General features: G+C 42.1%; 1 protein-coding gene across 23 annotated transcripts in view; it reads left to right on the top strand.

Annotated features, from left to right (window-relative positions):
* LOC105479022 (myomegalin) overlaps positions 1 to 12128 on the top strand; it is a 220063-nt gene that overhangs the window by 31135 nt on the left and 176800 nt on the right. For 2 of the 23 annotated variants that reach the window (XM_071069848.1, XM_071069855.1), the window contains exon 1: positions 782 to 1131. The exons of 18 other annotated variants lie outside the window; for them this stretch is intronic. In XM_071069848.1, coding sequence (XP_070925949.1) covers positions 1112 to 1131 — 20 coding nt within the window. In that variant the 5' untranslated portion in view covers positions 782 to 1111. Of the gene's footprint in view, positions 1 to 760; positions 1132 to 12128 lie in introns of those variants that run through there. 3 more of the 23 variants (XM_071069844.1, XM_071069838.1, XM_071069882.1) reach the window with 3 other exon arrangements.

Raw genomic sequence — 12128 nt, 5'->3', positions numbered from 1 at the left:
TTTAAACCTTGATATATAAGTATATGGTACAGGGCCTGAGGCAATGCCATCTCCAAAGAGCCCTTTTCCATGATCTTAAAACAGTCACAAGGGAGAGTCTAGGTCCTGACGGCTACTGTCTTGAGGCTTTTCTAGTGTTCTGGGAGTCAGGAAGCTTCTCCCTCCTTGAAGCTATTAGTAGAGCCCAGTTGCTGGTGAAACTGAAAAAACGAGGAGGTAGAATACCCTAAAACAGGAGATGTCTGAGATGCAGGCAGCTAATGAGGCTGTAAGGTTTTGCTGGGATGCTTCCCTTCCTGATGAAGGGTCCTGTCCCTAGATTAATGGTGAAACTGGCATGTCACATCTCTAGGAGGATAACGTCGTGTTCCATGACCACCTAGGGTGTACATCTGCATTCAGCCGGGATTGCTCCTAAACCTTTCTAGACTCCATCTCTGGCTCTGGGGTTGCCTGTGGGTGGGGCGATGCAGACACACAGGAAGACCTCCTCTACAAATTCTCCCTATAGTTGGTTGATTTTATTCTAAGCCCTTGGCTGGGATGGGCGAGTGACGGGGCTTGGTAGAGCGTCCTCTAAGCTCTCTGCCCTCTGCCGTCATCGTTCATCTGAGCCAGCGAGAGAGGGGCCGGGGAGATGCGAGGGTGGTTCAGGGGGCGTGCAACCTGGGCCGATTCTGCCCGGAGCACACTGGTTGTCGGGAGCCCCGCCTCCGCTCGCGGTTGACAGCTCAGCTGGTGCCGAGCAACTCGTGCCAGCCAGTCGTGTCTCAGCCTGGAGAGTGCGCGCACCGCCGCCCGGGCAGCCGCTGGCTCCAGCTCACGAAACAGCCCCGGGCGCCTCGCCGCTCTGAGCCCAGCCTCCTACTGAGAACAGTCCCTCCCTTGTGCCGGTCGCACGGCTAGCCGCAGGTTCGGCCACGTCAAATCCGTTTTCTAAAAAAGCAGGGAGCAGAGCTCTCTCTTCGTCGCCGACGCAGAAAGAAGGAGCTGGGGAGGAAAAAGCTGCTGCTTTTTGCGCTGGAGATTCGTGGGCAAGGCTTCTCATTTTCCCAGGCTGCTTCCCCTCCCGGGTGAGGAGCGCCCTGAGACTAAGGAAAGAGCCTGGAAAATGGAGCAGACCTGGACGAGGTAGGTGGGCTGTTTCCTTCTCGCCGCACTCCGGACTTGGTGGTCCTCCTCCCTCCCCTCCCCCTGCGCCCTTAGGGAGAGGTCGCCCCTCACCACCAGGGCGCCGTGACAGCTTCCCTTTTCTGCCGACTCGCCCTGCCTGGTTCCCAGCCCACCTCTTTTGGTCCTTCTGCACATGTTCTGTTTTCTGGGGTTTCCCTTGCTTAATGAATCTCCCTTCCACCGAGTCCTGATGTTAAAAATACCCAGGGAGGCTGCCTGGAACTTTCTGTAGAAATGTTCCTCTGTCGTTTGCTTGTTCGTGTGGCCAGAGGGATTCCAGTAGGTCTTCTTGAGAGATATGTTTGATGTCAGATGCTTTGAACAATATCGGGTTTATTCTCACCCTGCCACGTTTTCCTTCTCGGCCTCATCTCTCACTACTCACACAAAGGCAAAGGGACGGAGTAAGCAGAGCCCAGCAGTACTCACCTCCACAACCTCCCAAGTTGGAGCCCACTTGGGGGAGGAATGGAGAAGCAAAGAGATCAGGGCACCCACCCTACACTTCTCAGGCTTTATTGAGGCCAGGCAACAGTTGGCTTTTAGGTCAGATTTTGGAGATGGCCTGTGAAACTGCGTTTTCTTCCAGTCCTTCCCCCAAATACACTTTAAAATGAAGCCCCATTCAAGGAAAGGGTAAGGATAAGAGACCATGTATTGAAACAAAGATTTCGTTTCTGGTTTTTAGTGGGCGGAAGGGTAGAGAGACTATTCCAGAGGTGTCTCTATAACAGATAAGCTTCCATCTGCAGGATTTAGCTTTGGAGAATTGGGGTAGGGCCAAATGAGCGCTCTAACTCCTGAGAGAGTGAAGACGGTACAAACACAGAAGGTAAATTTGGGGCTTATGCAAAAGACTTGGGTCCTTTTAGTTGATTGTTAAGCTCAACAGGAATGAATGGTATAATGTGAATATTAAAGAAGGGGCAAATTGAAGCTTAGGGTTTGTTGACAGAAGAAGTAGGCTGTCTAGATTCTGTCTAGATCAAAAGAGATTCTACTTTTGGCTCCTTTCTGCTCTTCTTGGGCCTCTCCTAGAGGACTGTGCTTAGTTCTGGGCATCATTAGATAAAATAAGTACAATCAAGAGACAGGAGGGAACTCAAAGCCATGCCTTGAGGGATGGCCAAAGGACCCTGGACTCCTGAGTCTGGAAAAATGACGACTGGGAGTGGGGAAGATGTGGTAGCTTCCTTCAAATTTCCGAAGAGCTGTTGGTGGTAGAGGGATTGAATCATTTTAGAATCTCTTAGGAGGACAGAACAACCGATGCAAGCGAGTTGTGGGGAGGCAAGTTACGGCTCAGAGTAAAGAAAAAGCTTTCTGGCCGGGTGCAGTGGCTCATGCCTGTAATCCCAGCACTTTGGGAGGCCGAGGCGGACGGATCACCTGAGGTCGGGAGTTCGAGACCAGCCTGACCAACATGGAGAAATCCCGTCTCTACTGAAATACAAAATTAGCCAGGCGTGGTGGCACATGCCTGTAATCCCAGCTACTCGGGAGGCGAGGCAGGAGAATCGGGGAGGCGGAGGTTGCGGTGAGCCAAGATCATGGTATTGCACACCAGCCTGGGCAACAAGAGCGAAACTCCGCCTCAAAAAAAAGAAAAAGAAAAAGAAAAAGAAAAAAGGCCCGGCGTGGTGGCTCACGCCTGTAAATCCCAACACTTTGGGAGGCCGAGGCGGGCGGATCACGAGGTCAGGAGATCGAGACCATCCTGGCTAACACGGTGAAATCCCGTCTCTACTAAAAAATACAAAAAATTAGCCGGGCGCGGTGGCGGGCGCCTGTAGTCCCAGCTACTCAGGAGGCTGAGGCAGGAGAATAGAGGCCGAGAGGCGGAGCTTGCAGTGAGCCGAGATCGTGCCACTGCACTCCAGCCCGGGCGACAGAGCGAGACTCCGTCTCACCAAAAAAAAAAAAAAAAAAAGAAGAAAGAAAGAAAGAGAAGGAAGGAAGGAAGGAAGGAAGGAAGGAAGGAAGGAAGGAAGGAAGGAAGGAAGGAAGGAAGGATGGAAGGAAGGAAGGAAGGAAGGAAGGAAGGAAGGGAGGGAGGGAGGGAGGGAGGGAAGGAAGGGCTTTCTAACAAGTTAGCTGCCTGGGCAGTAGAGATTGCTGACCCTGGAGTTACTCAGGCAAAGTCTAGATGACCACTTACTTGATGGTGATGCGAGTGAGTGTATCGGCTTTTTGCTCTCTGCCAGTGTTTTTCACACTTGAAGAAAAAAGTATTATTTATTAAGTTCTAAAAATTTTATACTTACATGTAACAATTTCAGACAAATTCAGAAATGATTTGGAAAATCACAAATTATATATTTACAGTCCAATTAATTTGACAAACTGAGTATACTCATGGGATGGGAATTCAGATAGAGAAAGGGAACATTACCGGCATCCCTGAAGCCCTCCTGATGACTCCAAGGATAACCATTATCCTAATTTTTAACACCATAGAATAATTTTGCCTAGTTTTGAACTTTATGTAAATGAAATTATACACCATTTTTACTCTTTCGTATGTGGCTTCTTTCACTCAATCTTTTGCTTTTGGAGTTCTATACTGTTATATGGTATTGTAGTCCATTTATTCTTGCTTTTAAATAGGTTTCTATTGTGTATAAATATATCAAATTTATTTGTCCATTCTATTCTTAATAGGCATTTGCGCAATTTCCAGTTTGGAGCTATTATAAACAGTGTTGCTATGAACATTTCTGTACAGGTCTTTTGGTGAACATATGTACACATTTCTGTTGAGTAAATAAGTAGAAGTATGACTTCTGGGTAATAGGAAATGCATGTTCAGATTTAGTAAATACTGCCAGATTGTTTTTTTAAAGAGATTACAAAAGAGATTCTAAAGAGGGTATCCAAAGGAGGGAACATAGTGGAAAGGTGCTCCATATCACTAGTCATCAGGGAAATGCAAATTAGAACCACAACACCATGCTGCTGTATACATGTCAGAATGGCTGAAATTAAAGATAGAAAATAGCAAATGCTGGCAAGGTGGAACATTCAGAATGTTCACATTTTTTTTTTAACCTCTACTCACAATAAGTAATATATTTACATTGCAACCAAGTACACTTACATATGTAACAAACAAAGTTTCTTATAACAATACTTTACTATGTGTTTTGCTCTCTGGTATTTGCTATCTATTCTTTTTCTTTAAAAATAAAATGTTGGCTCTGATTCACTGAATTTATTTCTCCACCTCATGGGTCACAGTTGGAAAAATCCTGTTATCACAGATCATGGCTGACATCTCAGATCCTTCCTAACTCAGAGATCAGATTAGTTCATAAACATTTATTAAAAGTTTGAGGTCTGGGTGCAATGGCTCATGCCTGTAGTCTCAACACTTTGAGAGGCCGAGGCAGGTGGATCACTTGAGGTCAGAAGTTCGGAACCAGACTGGCCAACGTGCTGAAACCCCATCTCTACTAAAAATACAAAAATTAGCCAGGTGTGGTGGCCTGCACCTGTAGTCCCAGCTACTTAGGAGCCTGAGGCAGGAGAATCCCTTGAACCCAGGAGGCTGATGTTGCAGTGAGCTGAGATTGCACCACTGCACTCCAGCCTGGGTGACACAGTGAGATTCTGTCTCAAAACAAACAAATAAATAAATAAACAAATTTTGAGAGCCCCAAACAGGCCAGACTCTGTGCTAGATGCTAAGAATAAAACAATGAATGCAATGAATGAGGCTGGGTCTCTGCCTTTGAAGGCTTTACATTCTCATCATCTGTAATTTTAATAAACACTAAGGCAGAGATATGCACTGGCTGCTCTGGGTACACGGTGGATAGGGGATTGAAAGAATAAAAATTAACCATAATCGATAACATTTATTAAGCTTCCATTGTGTGCTAATCCCTTTGAATATTTAATTTACCTAATCCTTACAACCCTATAAGGTAAATGTTACATTCATTTTTAAGAAAAGCGAATTGAGCTTTAGAAAGATTAAATAATTTGCCCAGAGTGACACACACAGCTGAGAAATAAATATAGCCTTGAACTGTTTAGTTCCAAAATCTATGCTTTTATTTTAGTAGAGTTTTGTAGGTGACTCAGTTTATGACTTGCTTCCGAAGCTAGCTACTTGCTCAATTTACCCACAAAGGACAAGGTGCTTTGTATTTTAGTTCTCAAAGTTAGATATGCTCTACTCCCAGCTACACATCATCTGCCCCTCTGCAGTTCAATGGAAAGGCCCCCTACCCACTGGGGCTGTTACCTGACTGTTGCTAAACTCACTGGTTAAATCAATTGGACAGAGCATGGTTGGCTCTAGAGTAGCAAATTTTCTATGAATATACTGGCCTTACAAAAAGCTGATTTGGTCACCAGCTTTCAGACTTATTTCCGTGAACAGGGCGAGGGTTGTCAAAAGAATAAGCTCATGGAGCTGATGAAGAACTTGATGATGAGGGGAGGTTTTCCCACCCGGCAGGGCCGGTGTCAACCAGGCAAGCCGCTTCTACTGCTCTAAATTTTTAGCATCCACCTGTCTGGACTAGCAGCTCCCTACGCCTTCTGCTTTAAAGATTATCTGTATTTCAGGATTACTGTTTGTATTAATTTCCTATTGCTGGTGTAACAAATCACCACAAACTTTTTTTTTTTTTTTTTTTTTTTAGATGGAGTCTCACTCTGTCACCCAGGCTGGAGTGCAGTGGTGCGACCTTGGCTTACTCACTGCAACCTCCGCCTCCCAGGTTCAAGGGATTCTCCTGCCTCAGTTTCCCAAGTAGCTGGGGTTACAGGCACATGGCACCACACTCAGCTAATTTTTGTATTTTTAGTAGAGACAGGGTTTCACCATGTTGGCCTGGCTGGTCTCAAACTCCTGACCGCAAGTGATCCACCCACTTCGGCCTCCCAAAGTGCTGGGATTACAGGTGTGAGTCACTGCGCCCGGCCAAATCACCACAAACTTAGTGGCTTAAAACAACACAAATATACTGCCTTAAAGTTCTGGAGGTCAGAAGCCTGAACTTTGGTCTTGGGTTAAAACCAAGGTGTCAGCAGGACTGTGCTCCTTCTAGAGGCTCTAAAGGAGAATTTCTTCCTTGCCCTTCACGGCTTCTAGAGACTGCCCACATTCTGGGTTCATAGCCCCTTCCAGCAATGCCGTCACTGGCCTCTGCTTCTATCATCACATCTCCTTTGCTCATTCTGACCCTCTAGTGTCCTTCTTACTAGGACTCTTATGATTACATTGGACCCAACGAGATAATCCAGGATAATCTCCTCATCTCAAAATCTTTAATCACATCTGCAAAGCCCTCTTTTGCTATGGAAAGTGGCATATACACAGGATCTGGGGATTAGGAATGTGGACATTCTTATAAGGCCATTATTTTAGTCTACCATATATTTCAATGCTGAAAAAATCATTACTAATTCTCTTCCCCATTTCAGTGGAAATGTTCTGGTTTCTAGCATATGGGAAAGCTGAGTAAATGTCAGGTGAATCATATATGAACCTTATACAACTTCCCCGAACACATAACTCAAGAAAAGAGTGAACTAGAAATGTTTAAGGGCAAGCTGTAAGACCGAAGGTTAGAAAAGGAAAGCAAATTAGTCTGTTTTGCTTTGTTTTCTATTACCCTGCAATATGATTTAATAAAATGCAAGCATTAATTGCATTTGCCTGCTGTATCTGTGAAAATTTGGAAAATGGAAGTAACATTCAAGAAAAGTAATGATCTGGTTTCAAAATTTAAGAATTTTGACTTTGTTTCTTTTCTGAAGTACAGCCTTCAAGCAAGACAAGGTGTCCATTTACACAGCTATATTGTACTTAACAGATCTCCATTGATAGCTTATTTGAATTTGTTTTTCTCTGTATAAATCTTTAGCCTAGAGGAATCAGGGACATTTATTTTTCTTTCAATTCATGGTGAGTTAGTAGAGAGTCCTGTTTACAAAGACATAGTTACAACCAGAGATATATGGCCACTGAAGTTAAAGTGGTTAAGTGATTTGCTGGCGTTCACACAACTACTATGTGTTGTATGAAGGCTTAGTTAATTCCAATATCTTTACTTATTATGGTGCTGGTGCTTTGCATGTAACACTTCATATTAGGAAAATGCTTGTTTTCATAATTCTTTTATTGAAACATCTTTGGAAGTTGAATTTCCTGTTTAATATTCAGCACTGCTAGCAACTAATTATCTGAATTTTAAGAAGGAAATTCTGCCTTGGAAACTCTGGCATACTTTTAAATGGGCCTATACTTGGATTTTGGCTTGGGTAATTTGCCAGAATCAATGGTTTCACTCCTACATGCTTATTTTCTGCATACTAGATCAGTCTGGACCTGACTTCCCCAACCCCCATTTCTTTCAGCTACATGCTAGGACTATGTTTAAAATACCTAAAGACTGGGAAGGGGTTGTTTTTGTCTCAGAAAGGATAAGTGACTCCTCATGGTGCCCTCCCCATCCTGGGAGGCTCGCCTGACTGTGGCTGAGGGATCATATTTTCAAGGCTAGGTGGAGTTTCCATCCATTCAGTGGATGCCCCAGGACACTACTCTTATTGAAATCTACCCCCATTTTATAAATAAAATTCCAAACTGGGCTCAGAACATTCCACAAGTTGTCTCTGGCAAAAATTCAAATAGCATTTAAAGTTAGAAGAAAGTCCAGAATACAAGAGATGTCATAATGACCCAAGGTGGCTCTATGCGATTCTATTTTAAAACACTCAAATGCACTGAGGACTTGTTTTCCTCTGTCTCGGAGCATTCTCTGAGTTCTGTGGCCAGCAAGACAAACATGATCTGAATTTCTTTTTTCTGAACCCTTATGGCTAAAGTGCTAAATTAGTCGTAGACTATTTATAATAAATTGTATAATAATAATGTTTTATTTTCATAGCACTTTCACAGCCTGTGATTCATCTTTTCTTAATCTGTCTCATTATCTTCAGTCCTTTTCTGCTTGTTACATTCCACAGAAATGTCTTTCTTTCTTGTTTTTTCCAAGGCCTGTGAGGGAAGAGGTAACTTGCAGCTAGTGTCTTCTTATCGTGGTCATGGTGGAAACGGTGTAAAGAAACAACAACTTCTGACATATAGAAAGCATTGACTGGCCTGGTGCGGTGGCTCTCACCTGTAATCCCAGCATTTTAAGAGGCCAAGGTGGGAGGATCACTTGAGGTCAGGAGTTCGAGACCAGCCTGGCCAACATATTGAATCTCCATCTCTACTAAAAATACAAAAATTAGTGGGCTTAGTGGGGGGTGCCTGTAATCCCAGCTACTTGGGAGGCCGAGGCGTGAGAATCGCTTGAATCCAGGTGGCAGAGGTTGCAGTGAGCCGAGATCATGCCAGTGCACTCCAGCCTGCGTGACAGAGCAAGACTCTGTCAGAAAAAAAAAAAAAAAAAGGGAAAAGAAAGCATTGACTGACAAAGAAAATTGAATAATTTCTATCATTTCACATAATTTAAGAATGAATTTATTTTCCATTTCATAATGTGGTATATTATAATTCATAATGTAGAATAACATGCTGTGGATTTACAATATCTTTAAATCATTACCCTATCCCAAAGCATGTAGATTTCCAATTTTTAACTATTACAAATAATGCTTGATAAATATCTAGGTGCATAAAGCATCTTCTTCCACAGCGTTATTTTTTGAATCATAGATGTTCAGAAGTAGAATAATTATGTCAACATTTCCAGGTCTCGAAAGTACATTGCAAATTTCTTAAAGTTATAGTCTCATAAGAAGGATATTTCATTCAATTTAAATCTCTTTTTCAAGACCTGAATCCCTGTATTGTAAAGAGGGAAACTGAGGCACACTGACATAAAGTGACAAACCCAGGTGAATCAATAGCTCCATTTCCAACTTTTACCCTTCTGTAGGGTAAAATGCTTCACTGTTGCTGTTAATCTCTATTACTATCCTGAAATGTTTCCTGAAATGATAATAAACAGAAAATTTTAACATAAGAAAGTAAAAGGTGGATGTAAATTACATCAAAACTATGTATACCTATTAGGATGTCTATTACAAGGAAAGAGAAAATAGATGCCATGTTTGGTTAGGGGATTATGGGGAACATCCTTTATATGCTGCTTTTAACCTAAGTCAACACAGGTTTTTATCGCAGGAAGAAGTTCACATTTGTGTCTACCAAATGACAACATGTAAAGTTTGGAATTTAATTGGTTTTAGGTTTCTCTGTGTATTACCTGGAGGTTTTCTTTGTATTACTTTCTTGTATTACTTGGAGATTTTCAGGTTATTGGCACCACAGGAGCAGCATTATTGCCAGCAGACCCAGGGAGCCAGTTGTAGAGTCATTGTGACTTAATTCACCCTGAGCTAAAATTATTATGAGTGGGCCTTAATAGGCCAGTTGTTCCCACCTACACATGTAGCCTTGCCTTTGCTGGGATAACTTTGTGTACCCTTCAGAGGTTAGATTCAGAAGTACCTCCTTTTGGAATTATTTTTAGAACCTAGGTCTGGGTGTTTTCTGTAGCCAGAACATGCTCTGCCTACTCTGTTGTAGCATGTAGCTGGTTGTTTAACTTGATATTTTCCTTACTCCAAGTTTATCGGCAGAATAGAATGTTTTTGTCTGTAAGTCTACAGCATCTAACATTGTTTCTAGCACTTAGAAGGTCATCTATTAAGAACTTTCCAGAGAACATTCCCCAAAAGGCTGATGGGAATGTCTGTTTGGTGGGTGTCTCTTTATTGTAGAATGGATACAGCAGGTTATCAAAGCTTGATGCCACTATACATTCAGATTGTATTTATTATTGTTTAAGAAATATGCATCTTGTTTCCTCACTTATGGGAAAAGCAAAAAAAAAGAAAAAAGAAAGAAGCAAAGAAAGAAAGAAAGAGAGAGAGAGAGAGAGAGAGAAAGAAAGAAAGAAAGAAAGAAAGAAAGAAAGAAAGAAAGAAAGAAAGAAAGAAAGAGAAATATGCATCAAATTCCTATGATCTAGACTTCTTTAATGCTGGACAGATGATAGTGAATGATCTAAAAACCCTCCCTTCCAGAGACTGACATTCTAGAGGGGTCACTAGGCATGCACATATTTCATGGTTATACCTTGACCTGACAGTGCCTTAACTCAAATTCACTTCAGTATGCTATAAGCACAGCCATCTTTTGTAGCTCATCTTTCTTCCAGATTTTCCACCCTTAGGATCTCTAATGCTGAAATTATACTTTTTGACCACAGGTCAAGTCCCCCACTTCCTCATTCTTTCTGAATGTTGTTTATCTCGTCATGTATTCCAGTTCCTCAACTCTCTGTATCTTCCAAGCCATCTGCTCTTTATTCACCTCCATACTGAACCTAGACGTCAGGGTCAGCTCTTTGAATCATGTTCTCAACGCTGCTTTAGAATCTCTCACTGCCTTAACAATCTCCCCTTTTGGTAACCCTTAGTCAATTTTATTTTAAAATCCTAGAGGATTCTATGAGTGTTGTTTTAGTATGCTATAAAACCATACTGAGAAGAAAGACTCTAGATTCATTCTTACTAATCCTCAACAGGTCTATAACGCTGCTGAGAAATTCTCCTCCTCCCACCTGCCTCTTTCCCCTGCTCCTCCTTCCCTGACTCTCTTCCTCTAAAAATGTATTCCTCACAACCTTTGATTTCCGTCGTGTAAATAAAAACAAGATGAAAAACTGTATGTTCAATATTATTTCTATTTGCAGAATTCACACAGGCAAATAAACTGAAGAACAACTAAAGTAAATACATAAAAATCTTTATCAATGTTGCCTTTAGGTGGTAGGATTTTAAAAATTATTTTTATTTTTCTCTGTACACTTTTCCATTTCCCAAAATTTCTACAAGAGTCATGTAATTCTTTTAAAATCATTAAAAATAGACATTGTAAAGAAAAAAAAATGAAATATTATGTGAATTTAAAAGGTGGAAAGGGGAAAAAAATCACCTGTTTCTTAACATTCAGTCTAGGGGTCTAGAAAGATTGAGCCAACTGCAATATACTCCAGTGCCTTGTGGATATTAGTTGTTAATGAAAACAGGATTGCCGGGTGCATTGCCAGGACCAAAAGCAAAATGCAAAATGTAAGTTTCAGAGGTGGGTGGAGAGACCATACACCATCCCTGGGTGATGTGACTGAATCCAAAGCAGGTTATTTTCATGTCTCTTTTGAAAGAGTGATATCTGTGTCTTGGCTGATGTGGGGGAGGTAGATGAAAATTTATTAGATATTTGGATATGTGATGACCTCAGAAGGCAAAGTGAAGAAAAATAATTACTTACTTATTAAGGGGTTTCTCTGAACCTTGATGAATAGCATCAAGAAAGTAATGTTAGTTTCCTTATTTTCTTTAGGATGAAGACTTAGTGCAGGACCAAAACCAAAACAAAACAAAGATCCTAAAGCTTAAAGAAGTTGTTGTGGATGCACAATGATTTTGTAGCTCACTGTAGCTATTGGGGTCTTAGCACTCCAGAAAACAGCCTCTCAGAGTGATGGTCACTGTCAGTGAATGGACTTTGAGTGAAGGGTGTAATTGCAGCCTGTACTGGAATAAAGTGGATGTTTCTGGATCAGTGCCAAGTCAGCCCACACTTAGTCAGCATGCAGAAGGAGGCTCACCGTGATGCTCTCTCTGCTCTGGGGGCTTTGCCAATTAAGCATCCTCACTTGCAGAGGTTATAATGATAGGTCTGGAGATGAGAAAAAATGGTAATCTCACTGTATTATATAATAGTCTTAACATTCTGCATCTGGGCCTTTTACCCTATTTGCATCTGAATATGTGTTTTTGCAATTCTGGTGCCACATTGTGGGGAGGGTATTTGGCAACATTTGGAACACAGAAAATATATCCAGTGTCTCTCCTCGGCAAGAGAAAAAAAAAAAATCTGAGAAGTCTCAGAGCTTGTTCACTAATGCCTTTTCCAC

Source organism: Macaca nemestrina, chromosome 1 (assembly GCF_043159975.1).
Source record: "Macaca nemestrina isolate mMacNem1 chromosome 1, mMacNem.hap1, whole genome shotgun sequence".
In the NCBI taxonomy this organism is placed as follows: Eukaryota; Metazoa; Chordata; class Mammalia; order Primates; family Cercopithecidae; genus Macaca; species Macaca nemestrina.
The sequence above is the reverse complement of the archived record's forward strand: the minus strand, read 5'-3'. Positions and strand labels throughout refer to the sequence as shown.